Genomic DNA, 16,605 nt, shown 5'->3' with positions numbered 1-16,605 from the left:
ACTCACCAATTCAACCACTCACATTTCTGAGCACCTTTTGCAAATTCAAGACCTGGAAATACCGAGATGATTAAAGCAATGTCTACTCTTGAAGAGTTATTTGATATAATTTCAAACAGTCATTTCAGAAATTCACCTTCGCTTTTGAGGATCTTTTTCTTTTTTTTGCCTTGGAATATCTTTTGTTTTATTTCCTACATTGAAGCTATGAAATTGTTATTCAGTTCAAAAGTTCCTTAATTTAGGAGTGATGGAGAGTACAGTTTTAGTCTAACACAAAAATATATTCTACAAATCATATGGAATTAAAGTTTAATAAGTGGCCCACACTGGTTTGTGATGCCTTCTTCCATTTTTTTCAGGCAAAAGCAAAATGTTTTAAAGTGATAAGCCTGTTCTACATTTTTCCACAAAATTGTAATTATGGTTGACTTCAAAAACATCCTTTATTCTACCTACTTTGAAAAAGCTCTCATCAATAAATTACCAGTTTCATTTCCTCCTCCTTCTTTTCTACCCAATTTAGGATATTTATACAGTTAAATGACAGTATTATTTACTCATTCCGGGTCAGTATCTTGAATTCCATGTCTTTGAAATACATCAAAGGAGAATTAAATGGAAGATGGCAGAAATGGCTTCTGTGGTTCCTGTCTGGCTAGTGTCAAGCAGGGGGAGGAAATCTACTCTAGTGGATCCTGTTGCCGTCTGTCCTGGATTCATGCTGAGAGCAAGTCCCAGTAGCCCGGGGCAAACATCCGCCCTGCTCCGGGCAGTCATCTCAGACACATTTCTTCATAGGCCTCTGTACCTCTCATTGAACCACAGAATTTCAGAGCTAGAGAGTACATTCTAGTATGACAGTTCCTCAAAAACTTAAACATAGAATTAACAAATGATCTGGCAATCCCATTTCTGGGTATATACACAAAAGAATTGAAAAAGGGTCTAAAAGAGATAGTCGCACACGCAGGTTCATAGCAGCATTATTCACAGTAGCCCAAAGGTGGAAACAACCCAAATGTCCCTCACCAGTTGAACGGATAAACAAAATGTGGTACACACAGACAATGGAAAATTATTCGGCCTTAGGGATGAAATTCCAATATATCCTATAACATAAATGAAACTTGAAGACATAATGCTAAATGAAATAAGACAGAAAAGGATGAATATTGTATGATTCCACTTATTTGAGGTACTTAGAGTAATCAAATTCATAGACACAGAGCCAGGGGCTGGAGGAAGAGCGAATGGAGAGTTATAGTTTAAGGGGTGTGGAGTTTCAGTTGGCAAGAGGAAAAAGTTCTGGAGATGGATGGTGGTGATGATTGTACAACAATGTGAAGGTGCTTAATGCCACTGAACTGGACACCTAAATAGGGTTAAAATGGTAAATTTTGTGTTACATTTATTTTACCACAACAAAAAATACTTACCCTCAGGGAGCTTACAATCTTGGAGAGAGAGAAAGATAGTAAGCAAAAAAAAAAAGTAAAATTAAAAATAAGTACATTCTAGACAAGCTTTTGATCTGCCCCCATTTTACAGATAAGAAGCCATAGGACAGAGAAAAAAGATAACAAGAGTCTACCCACTGAGACTCTGGTGGTCCGACCCCTGGGCCGCTGCTTCGTCCATCGAGCCGCACTTCCTCTGTGAGGCGCTGCCTCTAATGTGTCTGAGCCATTTGATAATATACTTGGAGGGAGAATAGGATCTGGAACCTGGGTTCAAATGCCAGCTCAACTGCTTCCTGGAGGTTTGATCTTAAGATTTCCTCCATACGATGGGGATACCAACACCTCCTTCACAAATGTTCGTGTCATTTATTACACTTACACCTAGGTACAAAGTAAGGAGTCAACAAGAGTCAGCTCCCTTCCTGCGAAGTCCCTCGAAATGCCTCCTCTGACTCTGGTGCTTATTTATAGGTGGTGTTGAATGTGTAAATACTTTCAATCTAGCAATTTCAGCAAAGATATTCCTGTATTTGAGTTTTTATAAATCATTCTAGAAATATAGTTTGGATATGAAGAATAACTCAGTTTAAAAACCTGGGAAACAAGCCAGATACATTTATTTGACCCTTATTTAGCTGGGAAAGGACTTCCAAAGTGTACGTTTGGTAAAGAATTCAAAACAAGAGCTAACATTCTTTTTTCCAAAAAATAAAGCCAATTCTTTAATATTTCTATTAGCTATAAAAAAACCAAAACCACATTCTCTTCTTTATTCTTAAAAGGCACTTATCTCTAAATAAAAAGTATATAATGGCATAGACTCTATGTTAGTGACCGCTGTGCAACACGAGTTATAATTGTCTGGTCTCCCGAGAAGAACAGTGTTTCTCAGATCCCGTATCGCTGTTTAGAAAAACAGACACACTTACAAACTGACAGCAGAGCATCACAGGGCATTGAAGTCACCGCCATAGCCCTCCCTTTACCCGATTCCACAGCTTTCTCCACCTCTAAGGAACTCAGAGCCCAGGCATTTTGATTATTTCCTCTGGTTTGAGAATACTTTCCTACTTCTTCCTACCATATTTGAGGACAAAAGACACCAATTATTCCCATTTTACACAGAGCTTCTCGTTACAGATTTGCCACGGCTCTAGACTTGTGAAAGATTTGTCCTACTCCCAGGTTAGAAAGTTTCCTGACTGTATAACAGTCGCCTAAAATTAATGCCTTAGGTTTTATTTGTGGGCTGGACAACTTATGTGGTCCTGTTAAAGATATTGGTAGTTTATTTTGGATTGCCTGTCCTGTCCCCACGGAAACTGTAGATGGCCCAGCTGGGGAGGCAGGTTCAAGTCCGTTAGCCAATGTGACTCTGAAGAAAGCAGTATCACTTTGTGAGGAAAACGTGGGCCTTGCATTTTAATGAACTTGAGTCCAAACTCTTGTTCCGCATCTTACCTGATCAAGTCACGGAACTCTCTGACCCTTTGACTTCCTAAGTGAAAAAAATAGATAGTAATAGATAATTACGAAAATTAAATGATAATTATAGAAAACATCTAACAGAGTAATTGGTACAAAAGTAAATGCTAACATTAGTTATTCCACACATTAACTTTCTCTAATATTTTAAGTAATTCACACATACACACACACATAAACTAGATCTGAATTTTATTTTTAATTATGGTTTTGCTTGATTTAGAATTTCCACCACTAGACGTTTAAAATATTATTATAAAACTATAACTCCCTTCTGAAACATCATGATGTCATTTAGGACTATTTCTAATTTAAAATGTTTCCCAAAACGGTAATTAGTATACCTTCTAGATTTTTTTTTTAAGAATTTAGGATGACTGTTTTTTTTTAAAGATTGACACCTGAGCTAACAACTCGCCAATCTCTTTTTCTTTTTTTTTTTTGCTTTTTCTCCCCAAATACCCCCCAGTAGATAGTTGTATACGTTTAGTTGTGGGTCCTTCTAGTTGTGGCATGAACTTTCTAGGTGTCTAACAAGGTTTTTTTTAGCATTTTCAACCATGAAACAAATAAAGAAGTATTTCTTTACTAGGATCCTAACATTACCAAGATTACTCCCGTTGGAATACAGCTAAAATACAAGTCGGTAAACTAAGGAAGAATGTTCTCATTAACAAATAGGTATATCTCTCATGCTAGATATACAGTGTGGAGTGTTTAAAAGTGAGATAAAATTTCAACATGAAAATTCATATCGTATTATTATAATTTCTTGTTATTTCCATGGGACTATCCTACTAGTTTTATCTTTCTTGCTCCAGAAAAAAACCAGAAAGTATAATAAAATATCATTATTATGTTTAGAAGGAAACTCTCTATGCCAAGCATTATGGTAGGTGCCAAATACACAAAAATTTTTGAGAGAGAAAGAGAGGAGGGAGGAGGGAGGGGAAGGTGCAGGGGTGGGGGTCAGGAGAGAAGTCTACCTTCTATAGCGCACAGAGATAAAAATACTAAGAGTGGAGCTAGGCTTCTCCCTGTTGATGTGGACGCTTAGAGATAAGCAAGCGGAGGAGGCTAGGACGATCCATGTGGAAATGGATTAAACTGAAGTCAGTATGAACTCATGTTTAGCTTAATACACATACAGATGGTTACAGATAAAAGATCTATAGATATGTGTACGTACACAGGTTAGCGTACACACAGAATTTCCTTCCTTGCTCTGTCAGCTGAGAAGGCCAAGGAACAATGACACCCTAGTAGCAACAAGCACACCCAGCACCCAGAGCTTGGTTTCTAATAACATTCTCCAATAAAAGGAACCAGAACTCCTTGGAGAAACAGCTGATTCTAAGACAGGGGTAGGAAACATACAAAAATGAGCCTAGAGCATCTTTTAGTGCCAGAAAATAAGGAAGTGCTCAAAGAAAAAGAACCCACATAGACAATGATGGGGGAACATCAAATGGACAAGAGCCAGCGGAAAGAGCTCCCAATGGCCAAAGCTGGAACAATCAGAGAAAGACAACAGACTAAAGAGTATCGAAGTATGAAATAAATATCCATGAGTAAATACTGATAGAATAATTGAGTAAATAATTTGAACGAAATAACTGGAGGAGGAAGAGACCAATCTGTGCAGAGGAACTCCACTCAGTTTATGTAGCTATTCAGCCCTCGAGGAGTGGAACCAACCGCCCACTTCTTACGTGTTGGCTGCACAGAGTGACTTCCTTTCAAAGAGTACCGTGTGGAAAGTGGAAAAAAAGAGTAACTGCAGTGGGGAAACCTGGTAACCACCACCTCAGCCAGGTGATCAAGGTCAACATCAACAGTCCTGAGTCAGGTTGATCAAATTTACTCCTGATATGACACGATGAAAACTGCAATTTACCTGCGTGGTCTTCCTCCCCAAAACTCAAAATCTAATCATGAGGAGAACAGACAAATGCCAACTGAGAGACAGTCTACAAAACACCTAACAAAAGTACCCCTCAAAACTGTCAAGGTCATCAAAAACAAGGGAAGTCTGAGAAATTGTCCCAGCCAAGAGGCACCGGAGGAGACGTGAAGAATAAACCTCAGGCCAGCCCTGATGGCCTCAACTTCAAGTTCCACGTACTCCGCTGGGGCAGCCGGGGTTGTCCCCCTTAAACTTTTTCTAAGTTCAAAATCTTGATCATCTTCCAAGGTCCACCTCGCATATCACCTCCCCCGTGAGAACAAGCTGCTCATTTCTCTGAGCGGTCACAGTAGTGTAGTCCCTCCTTTATCTCACGGACTGAGAACAATTCACTCCATTGCTCATAGATGCTTCTCCCATTTGGCTGGAAGCTTCTGAAGAGCAGTGTCAACACTGCGGCCCCTCTTGCTCCCTGCAGTGTCTTATTTCATTCATTCAACAACCAGTATACAAATCAATATACAACCAATATACAAATTCTTAGTTTCATTCATCCAACAACTGTTTATTGCATGCCTACCGTTCCATACCATAGAATGAACAGGAGGGAGAAAATTACAGAGAAAAATTAACAACAAAATGTTAATGTTGTGGGGAAAACTTTCCACACCAGGAAAGCTCTGAAAAAAAATGAGGAGAAAAATATCGATACAGATCACGTTTACCGAAAGCATTAATCGAAGCCTTACATCACAGAACTCATTTATTTTTACAGCCAGTGTGTATGCTTCTAAGTTCAAAGTCTCTCTCTTGTACCACTTTGCCCATCTTCTGTGATCTGGGATCCCTGTGGTTTGTATACAGAAAGCTAGTGGACTCAGAGTGAGTAAAATAAATCTAATCAATGTCCATTTTCAAAAGAAAACATGAGTGAGCAGTAAGAATTTGGAGGAAGGAAAAAGACAAAAACCGTTTTTATGGCAGAGGCCTGAAGTCCAACACATGACCATCAAGCTATTGCGTGGGTTCTTGAAAAAGAACTTGTTTGCTTTTGAAACTTCCTATTAGAGCAAACACATTGCTGTCTCAGTGTCTGCCTTACAGCTAGATTTATTTCAAACACCGTTTGTGTGTGTGTGCTCTCCTGGAATACTTGGTTTCCTATTTCTCCAGCAATAATTAATTTAAGTTCAATTTTCAGAGCACCAGTGCCAAAAACAAAATATTTTCATTGCCATTGTCAAACAATTTCTGATTTCAAGCCGCTATTGTGCTCCCGTCTATTCTCTGAGCTCTTGCTTTCTCGGCGCCGGGCCTCCTGTCTCTGCCACAGAATCTTCAAGCACTCTTTACATCTCGTGATCCATTCTCCCACAGAAAGTGGAAATGATGTCTGATTTTATACATGGATATCGAATGCTCAGCCCCCCATTTTTTTCATTCCCCAAAACAATTGAGTTTATGAAAACTAGCCCTTTTTCATACCAGTGTTTCAGAATCGTGGAAAGCTATTATTAAGATTTCTGTATCTATTTCTAAATCGCTCTGCAACTTTATTGTCTTGCTCCCAACATCTTCGCCTCTAATCTGTCATTGGCCACTCTCCCTTAACCCTTCCAGACTCTTCCCAAAAACCTATTATTCCTTCTCACCTGAGCCCCGACTCCCCCATTTTCTAGGGAAGCCTGTGCACTCTCTTAGGCGGGGATTGATGCCCACTTATTAGGATCCCCATTAACTTTTAATAAACTCTAATCCATTTCCATTTTTAAGAGTAGGGCATATTGAATCTATTAATTTTCAAAATATTTCATTTAAAATGTCAGATTAATTCTGAAACAAAAAATACCCTATTAGCTATTAGTATGACTACAGATTTTAAAATCTCCGGTACGGTAGAGCCCAAAGCATCCCGATGTGGCATCAGCTTGGCTGAGTCCAAATCCCGGCTCTGATACAGATTGGGCAGCTTTGAGCAATTCTTGCAGGAGCCCTGAGCATCAGCCATCTGTCCAGACACGGTAAAGCATCTTCTGTGTGCCGCCTCCAAGGTCATAGTGGGGAACACTGCAGTCACAGTGGTTCACCAAGCTGAGCCTCTAATGGGCTAAGTTCCCTCATCTTTTAAATGGGAACAACAATACCCATCTTGTAGGGCTGTAAAACTTAGATGGCTCCTCCCACGTTCGGCTTCTCCCCACCTCTGCTCTACACTGCCACCACCCTGCCCCACTTTCTTGTCCCTAAAGAATGCTCTCATTAAGTCTCCCTGCTTGAGCTCTTCAAGGTGAAATGACATTTTCAAACCAGAGCAGGCCAGTTCACAGGAAGCCACACTCTGGCCAGAGTTTTGGAGGCTGTCTCTGTGGCCCCCACACAACCAAGAGAAGAATGCTCCTGGTTCATGGGGTACCATCCACTGCCCAGAAAATGCCTGGGTTTGCCCCGTCCATGCGCTTATTCTTCCCAGGTTACCATGTCAAGGTCCCAGGTATCATGTCAATCATCAATCAGATGGCTACGATGTGGTGTCACCCTTTTTACTGGCAAGAGGTTTTTTTCTTCCGCATGAGTTGCTTGGAGATTCTTCATGCATTGTTAATTAAGACAAGAGAAAGATAAATAGAATACTACTTGTTTAAAGCATCTTCATTTAAATCTACCTTCCATGGAATGGATCTACTCAAATACACAGTAGTTTGGAGTTGTTAGTTCACAGACTGAAAAATGTATTTTTTTTTCCTGACAAAGATTCACCCTGATCTAACATCTGTTGCCAAACTTCCTCTTCTTTTTTCTTTTGGTTGAGGAAGATTAGGCCTGAGCTAACATCTGTGCCAAGCTTTCTCTATTTTGTATGTGGATAACGGTCATAGCATGGCTGACAAGCAGTGTAGGTCCACGCCCAGGATCTGAACCTGTGAACCTGGGCTGCCAAAGCAGAGTGTACCGAACCCAACCACTATGCCACAGGGCCGGCCCTGAAGAATGTATTTTTAAAGGTGGTGGTGTGTTGAAGTATAAAGCCTAACTCTGGTAAGAATCTAATAGTTAATGCTACGTGTATTTGTTTCTAGATTCTGTTAGAAGCTGTGTAGCAAAATTGTTCTTCACCTGCTCCCTGAAGGGTCATTACTGTCTATACAGCAAATCCAGTTTCATCCTCATCAGCCAAGAGCCTCAGCCCTGGATCCAGATCATGTTCCTGTTCCAGCAGGTGCGTACGATTCGTGTTCATAACGCCTCCTGAATGAGGTGGTGGGTGTGCGTTCATAGTCATTTTTACGGAATGATTCTTCGACCTGAGTTGATAACAGCAATACATACACATTCCATTCATAATTGTTTAACATAGATTTTCTATATTTCAGGATAGTTTTCTTATAAAAGGCCCTGGATTAGTAATCAAGAGACTAAACCTATTAATATCTTAAAGATCCTTAGCTTTAAAAAAGAAGAATGAAAGGGAAATACTTTTTGTTAAACAACAACAAAAACAGCTTATTTGGGGCAATAGCCCTCCTTGTGGAGAGGTGTCTATTTCTCCACAGTCTTCCAATCTCCAATTAATTTTAGTGTCGACACATTATTTTGCCATTGCTAAGATCCTGGAATGCCACTTTCCCCCCATGGAATAAAGGTATATAGGTAAAACTACATAAAGAGGAACTTTCAACTTTACAATGAAGAACTTGATGCAAAGATTTTAGCATCAAACAGATTCTTATTTGGAAATACTTATCTTGAAACATTAAATTTTCACTTAAAATTCAAATATAGATTGTAAAATGTTAGTAATAGAAAGGATCTTAGACATCTTTTACAGATAAGGAAATTGAAGGGCAGAACTCAGACCACCAGCCTCCTGAGCCAGTGGCTTGTTCTTTGTTGCACGTGTTAAACGTAAACTGGGGCGATGCAGGCAGAGAGGGCAGAGGCAGAAAAAAACAGAATGCAAATGTTAAAAGAAGTTTAAAAATTAGGCCACGTGATAATATAGTATTTATTTCAATTAATAAAATGTTTCTGTAAGCCCATACAAAAGTTACCAACCAGATAGTTATAGTTCTTTAAAAAGAAAAGGCAAGGGGCCGGCCCCGTGGCGCAGTGTTTAAGTTCACACATTCCTCTTCGGCAGCCCTGGCTTCGCTGGTTCGGATCCCCGGTGTGGACCTACGCACCACTTCTCAGGCCATGCTGTGGCAGGAGTCCTGCGTATACAGTAGAGGAAGATGGGCACGGATGTTAGCACAGGGCCAGTCTTCCTCAGCAAAAAGAGGGGGATTGGCTGCAGATGTTAGCTCAGGCCTAATCTTCCTCAAAAAAAATTTAAAAAATAAAAGTAAAGCCAGGCTTATTAAGAAAATGAATTTTAATCCTGAATATATCACAATCGCAAAGTGGAACTATAGTAATTAAGAAGAAACAGCTTAGACATGCCTTAAGAGTACCATCTTTTCCTGTATTGTCTTCTTAAGAACACCTAATAACATCTCACATGTGAATCAAATTGTATGTGAAGATAAAAACAACATTGATTTTTCCTCCTTTTGTTGAAATAATGACCTTATTTTTCTTCTACTTTATTACTTTTCAAACAGTTTTCATCAGTGATTTTGTATTTGGTTTCATCTTTGGCTCTGTTCTTAACAGTTGTCAGTTTTCTGAAAACAAACCAAGAAAGCTTGATTTTATTTGTGTCCCTTCAGTCTTATATTTTTTACTTAGCCTGATTCCTCGTCTTTCTCTTTAAGCAAAATCACCAAAAAGTATCTGTATATGTTGCTTTTCTTCTTTGTTCATTTTATTATAATGTTTCCTTTTTCTCCCCACACCCTTGATATGGTATGACCTGGGTGAATCCTGACTTTGGGGTAAATGAGAATCAAATCTGTGACTTGCTGGTTATAAACCCAGGTCACACAATATGTGTTACGTGCTGGGGCAGACTCTTTCTCTGTTCTGTCAATTTAACACATTCCTAGAGTTCTCAGATTCACAGATTCATCTAAATGGTCCTCTTTGGCGTGATGTTTAATTATATCAGAACTTGCTCTTCTTTAAGTGAAAAATTATGTGCTATATAAGTTTCCGATAATAATCAAGAAGTCCCCAGATGTGTCCACATTATGGGCTGCATAATCTGTTACTGGCTCTTAACCTTTTCTAATCTGTGGGCCACTTACTCGGAGTGTAAGATCCTCCAACTTTTCCCACTCAGTACAAGAAACAGTTCATCTTGATGATAATAGATTTTTCTGGAAAAAATGTATTAATCTTTATTTACTAACTAGAAAATTTGTACACACAGACTACCTGGAGATTCTTCTAAGTCTATGCTTAGACAGTCATTGACGCAGAAAATAGGATTTTATAAGCCAATATGATTATTTTATCAGACCTCACACATAAAGGATAATATATATGGCATTATATGTATATAAATAATATTTTATGCCCTTTATTGAGGTTCTACATGTTTTTATAAAATTGATCCCCTGAATTGAAACACTTCTCACATTTATAGGTATAACATCACAATATGTAAACAACTATTAAACACATGATTCATTAATAAACATACAAATAGTTTAAATCTTCCTTTGAAAATTTTATTTTCAGTGGCTTGAGTAAAATATATGTAAATGTGATTTTCTTTACATTAGTAATCTTATTGTCCAAAACTCAGAGCATCTTAAAGGTCTAAGAATGTTCACCCATTATACATTTCAGAAGTAAAAGTGTTTGTTTCCCCCAAACACCCCCTCACACCGTTTGTATTTGAGTAGTTGCATAATGAACTCTTAGTTATTTAATTTCTATTCTTCATCATCTAGTCTGTATAAAGAGACTTGATATTTGTACTCTAGTTTTAATTTTATACCTAATTCTTAGATCTTTGAAAAATTAAAAATGAATATTTATATTAACCATCCTCCCATTAAGCTCATGCTTGGGAAATGGTCAAGGTAAATACTATGTTACAAAGGTTAGGCATATTTATAGAGATCAATATCAACTGCCTTGAAAATTCTATTGAATAATTTTAATTTTCTGTTAAAAAATGAGAAGCCTGGAGTGTATCATATGTTTGATCTTCAAGATAGATTTCTTTGTTGTTTCATTTAAATGAAACCACGTTAAAGATCAAACCCAGCCTAAATAGTGCCTTGTAGTCAATCTGACAGTGTTGTCAGGACGGGAGAGAATGTGTCCTGTTTCTCTCATTGATGCCGTTTCAGAGACTGTTTCCTGAGCCCCTGTCCATACAGAGTCGATCTGTGCAACTTCTCAGGGCTTTGTGGGAGAAGACGCAAGCAGAGGGTGCCCACAGCTTTGAAACAGCCATGATGGAGTCCACATTTCCACAGCAGAAGGTAAATACTTCTTTCCTTAGACATGTTATTTTAAACCAAGATTCAAGATTATCTTGAAACAGTTGCCTTTTCTTAACAGTTCACTCTTTTTCCTTGTTTCCTTTACCCTCTTTTATCATTATCAGAAAACCCTTAGTAGCTGACGATTTTTCCTGTGGTGCCATAGTGGACTCGGGACAGAGTGAGATCACCCGACGGGTCACTGCCTGTTAGGACCTTGTTAAATTAACATTTGTTAAGTGGAGCACAGGGTGCCAGATGGTGGCCAGAAAACCACAAGAGAAGCTGCAATAGAGAAGTTTATTACACACAGGTCCTGGAGGAAGTACGTGGCATGACGCAAGGGGCCGCACGGGGAGGCTTAAGGAGCCGAACAGGCGGAAGAAGAGGCAGGACGTGGGGCACATGCCCTTATGTCCTCCGTGGGTGGAGTGCTTTGGGATTCCCGGGCTAATGGTGGATTGGTCAATTCAAACCGAAAGCAGCAGGGGTTTGGTGCGCTCCACGGGGGTCTTACCCAAGGGTTGCGCTAGGGCAAGGGCTGGGAGGTGGGGGAGGCTGCTGATCCAGCAGCTGTGGGGGAAGTCGTGTTGGGAACTTCCATTTGCTTGTCACTCAGGGGCTGTGATCTAGGGCGTGTGCTTGCATGAGGGCCTAGTGTCCGTTTAAGGCCCCCCGCAGGCGGCTTGACCAAACAAAATGGACGCCAAGGCAACAATACGATAGAGTAACTTAGCTAAACTCTCAACATTGCCCTTTAGGCTCATCGACTGACATTATACAGCCCACTTAGAGCCACACAAAGACTACACGCGTGGTATGGAATAGAAAACATTTTACGGAAGACGGAGGACTCCAGGATTGAAAGGGAGACAGCCTCGGGGAATTGGGCTCTAGGTTCTTTGGTGCTTTTCATTTTTTCCTTCCAGGCTTTCTCTCATCCCCTTGTCCTCTGCAATCACCAGGAAAATGAAACATATGGTGGGCAGGAAAAGAGGAAGCACGGTCAGGGTAAGAAGGAGCCCTGTTGAGGCAGGCAAGTGCTTTTTGAGAGACAGAGCAATTTAAGAATGTGGAAACAGGGGCGTCGTTCTCAGGACACAGCTGATGGAGACCTCCTGAGCAGGGCCCCAAGCTGGGCACGGACCAGAATGTGGAACTACACCCATCCACTTGATAGGGTAAAACTGAGAGTGGACGTGCACCGACCTGATCAGCTTTGCGTGAGAGAGGTCACAGGCCTGGATATGGAGAGAATGGTTAGAGGAACCCCGAGTGCAGACAGGAAGGCCACGCGGGCAGCTCTTACTGTAATAGTTCGGAAGGAAGGGCTGACTAAAAGTGGAAGTTATAGGAAGAGGATGACTTCAAGAGCTTTTAAAGAAGCAGAATCAATAGGACGCTGTGCCTGATAAGGAAAAGGGAAGAACCAAGGATGACCCCAGGGGCATCATGTGGCTGAATGGATGATGGCACTATCCTGAAAAAGACACCACAAGGGAAGCTGGTGTGGAGGAAGAAGAAAAAGCATTCTGGTTTACGTATTTTGAGTCTGAGTTCTTTGTGTAGAAAACCAGGTGGTGATGGTGGTTGAAATGCCAATGCGGACCCTGGGAAGAATGCCACGACTGGAGATACGGGTTTGGGAGTCCTCAGGTAGCACTTGATGACATGGCAGTAGCTTGGATCGCTCAGGGAGAATATGTATAATGAGAATAGAGGATGGTTATTGATCTCTCCTTAGTAAATATTACCGGCTTCTCTAAGCCCTTCCATGCCCAAAGAGTCTGATGATTCTTTATTTTGCCTTTGAAAGCCCAGTAATAACTGTTAGATGTTACTGGGCAAACCAGAGGTTCTGAGAGTATATGATCATGGTCTCTGTCCTTGTTTTACTGTTGAGAAGGGGAACATACCAATAGTTAATAAATACAAAGTACAAACAAGTAGAAAATTAATCAAAAACTGTTATATTGTGAAACTATCTCAATACCGCTTAAGTGCTGAAAGGGTTGTAAAAGGATGAGAAATGGGTGGGATTAGTCAGAAGGTTATTTAGAATGGTCTGTATGACACAAAAGACCAACTATTGCGTCAGTACTTCTTGGCTTTCGTTTGAGAATGAGACACGCAGTACTAAGAATAAAGAAAATGCCATCGTTGCCTCAAGGCAAAGTAGAATGGAATTCTTTGCATATTTCATTCAAATTTTAAGCTGGTGCATTATGTTTAAAGACAATGCTCAGATTCTTATGAATTTTTCATTGAACTGTATTTTAACTAGAGGCAACTAGTAAATTAAAACTTGGCAGGCTGCTTCAAGTCCTAAGAGATTTCAAAAAAAGAAAACTTGGCAAACCAGTTTTGTGCATGCTTACAAGTATACTTATTCATATTTCTTCTATTTTATACCAATAAATATTCCTCCAGGGAAAAATTAACTGCAAACCAAAATGTTTTTGAAATTTTTAAAGTTTTGTAATTTGGTTCATTCATAAGTAATAGAAAATTATTTGATATCTGGAATGTACATTATGTGGCAAAGTCATCTGTCCAAGTTTTTCTCAATTAAATTGATTTTCTCCTATCTGTTATGAAGTGTTCTGCCCATTAACTTCACAGTAACTGTGAGAATGGCCCAAAGGCTGCTTTATTTTCACCAAGTGAGAAAATACACAGTGACTTGGAAAGGAGGAACGCGTGTGCATCTGTTGCTGTGTGTAGGTAACACTGCAGCCAAATGGATTTAGGAACACAAAGAAGAAAGAAATTCCTGAAAAAATGCCTGAGGCTCTGGAATATAATGCTCTGGCGGGTTTCTTGCTGTGATTGCTTTTTAGTCAAATCTTGGAATTTGAGAACTAAAAATCAAGAGTAGGATAATCTATTAAACTACAAACTACCTGAGGGCAGGGATTTTACTGTGTTTACCATTGTATTTGTAGCATCATATGGTGCCTGGCAATTGGTATGCTCTCTACAAACAATGGGTACCAATTGAATAAGTGAATGAATCTTGTCATTTTCCAATGTTAAAACTGGAAGCAATGGGACATGTTGAAGGTCACGTAGCTAGTCAGTGGCAGAGCAAGAGTGCAAGCACACACCATGGTGACATCGGGGCTTTCACCAATATATCTGGTTCGTCTCTACGCTGGCACGTAAGAAGATGACATTTCCCTGCCTCTTGAAGCAAGGCTGGGCCATATGACTTGCTTCAGCCAGTGAAATATGAGAAGGGATATATGTCACTCCAGGCGGAAATTTTTAAAAGCCACTATGTTCCCTCTTTTCCCTGCCATAGTGATTGTAGAAGCAGATGTTGATACCCAGTTGGCAGAAAATGGACACAGCCCAGAATTCCAAGCCACCATGTGGAAGGCGGCTGCTCTGGAGAGCCACCCAGACCTACCCCACGCTTTGCATGGGGAAGAAACGGTCTTTTGTCTTGTTAAAGATTTCAGTTCTGGTGTTCGTTATGGCAGGGTAACCTGCCTGTCTCGACTCATACTCCTACCAGAGCAGTTAAGTACGTCGGCTTAGAAGCCAGGCTACCCGGGTTTAAATACAAACCAGTAATATTTTAATAGCTAGAAGGAAAAATGGGTGAGGTTAGTTTTAAAATTTCTGAGAGAAAAAAAGAGAGGACTTCCCTATACATTAAAACATACTATAAAAACTGTAATCGTTAAATCCTTCCACTTTTATGGCAAGAATTAACATAAAGATAAATGAAACAGACTATGTGGTCCTGAAACCAACACTAATATATCCATATAATCAGTTATTGTTATATAATTGTTTAACTACATATAAAACAAGTTAAAGTCTTTAAAAAAAAACTAGACTAGTTAAGCAAGATGAAGAAGCTCTAGCGATCTGAGTACAACATTGCACCCATGGTCAACAATAATATATTGCACACTTAAACGTTTGTTTAAAGGGTAGCTTCATGTTAACTATTTTTTCTACAATAAAATGAAATTTTAAGTAAATAAATTTTTAAAAACTAGACAAAAAAAGAGAATAGGTGTCAAAATCCTAGAGCTAACTTTATACATATAGAAAAATGTAAAGACATTTTCTATACTGGAAATTAGACACAGACGCCTGTTCTCACCCTCAACAATGAACGTTTTACTAGGGGTTCCACCCCATGCAGAACGTCAGGAAAAGCAAGTAAGAGATGGAAGAGTTGAAAGAGAAGAAAGCAGAGAGAGACAGCAAGAGAGAAATTATTTATGCGTAATAAAATTATTGGTATAGAAAATTCAAGAGAATCTAACCTTTAGGATTTGTAAGGGAGATTCATAAAATTACTTGATATAAAATCAACATAATAAAATCAATAATATACCTATACATGAATAATAACTATTAAAAATTCAAAGAATATGCGATTTATAATAGTAACAACACCTGTAAGGGATCCAGGGATAAATATAAGGAAAGATGTGAAACTCTTTGATGAAGAAAATTTTTTAAATAGCAATAAAAACGTTTTTTTAAAACCTGAATTAATGGAAAGATATGCCCCTCTTGTAGCTAGGAACCCTGATTATTACAAAAATGGAAATTTTCTCCCAAATTAAAATATAAATACAACTTCATTTCCAATCATAATAGCAACAGAATTTCTTCATAGCGTTCAACAAATGGATCCTAAATTTGAGAATAACCAAAATAATTGCGAAAAAGAACATAGAGGAGGACATTTTTCTACTGAGAAAAGAAAAGTTATTCTAAAGCTGTAAGATGAGGGCGTGATTATTGCTGCAGGGATAAATCGATGGTAAAGAATTAAGAGTCCAGAGACAGTTCCAAGCACATACAGATGCTCGGTAGCTGACAGAAGGGAGATTCAAATCAGGAGAAAGTGAGATATTTTACAAACAGTATGGGGACATGTGACATTCCAGATTGAAAAGACAAAATTAGATTCCCCCCAGACACTCTACAATCAGCTAGCTCCAGATAGATTGAAGACCTAAATGTACCCAGCGAAACCTCATGACAATTAGAAGAAAATACCAAAGGCTGTCTTCATGACCTCAGGATAAGAAAGAACTGAAGACAAAAGTGAGCAGAAATCATGAAGGAAATATGAATAGATTCAACTACTTAAATGTTTAAATTTCTGTGTGACAAAACACACCATAACAAAATTAAAAGGCAAGAATAGCTGGGAGAAGGTATTTTAAATATGTGTAACCAACACGAAAATCTCCGACAAATCAACAAGGAAGAGACAAACAACCCAACAGAAAACTGGGCAAAGAATATGAGCAGAAAATTCACTGAACAGAAACTCAAATGGCAAAAAAAATAAGAAAAGATGTTTAGACTCACTCACAGTCATTGAAATAATTGACTT

At 39.1% G+C, this 16,605-nt stretch overlaps 1 protein-coding gene across 5 annotated transcripts in view; it reads left to right on the top strand.

The window, feature by feature from the left end:
* VEPH1 (ventricular zone expressed PH domain containing 1) overlaps positions 1–16,605 on the top strand; it is a 207,965-nt gene that overhangs the window by 151,905 nt on the left and 39,455 nt on the right. For all 5 annotated transcript variants that reach the window (XM_070582955.1, XM_070582957.1, XM_070582958.1 and 2 more), the window contains exons 10-11: positions 7,932–8,071; positions 11,097–11,231. In XM_070582955.1, coding sequence (XP_070439056.1) covers positions 7,932–8,071; positions 11,097–11,231 — 275 coding nt within the window. The remainder of the gene's footprint in view (positions 1–7,931; positions 8,072–11,096; positions 11,232–16,605) is intronic.

The sequence above is a fragment of the Equus przewalskii genome, chromosome 18, assembly GCF_037783145.1.
Source record: "Equus przewalskii isolate Varuska chromosome 18, EquPr2, whole genome shotgun sequence".
Lineage (NCBI taxonomy): Eukaryota > Metazoa > Chordata > Mammalia > Perissodactyla > Equidae > Equus > Equus przewalskii.
The sequence above is the reverse complement of the archived record's forward strand: the minus strand, read 5'-3'. Positions and strand labels throughout refer to the sequence as shown.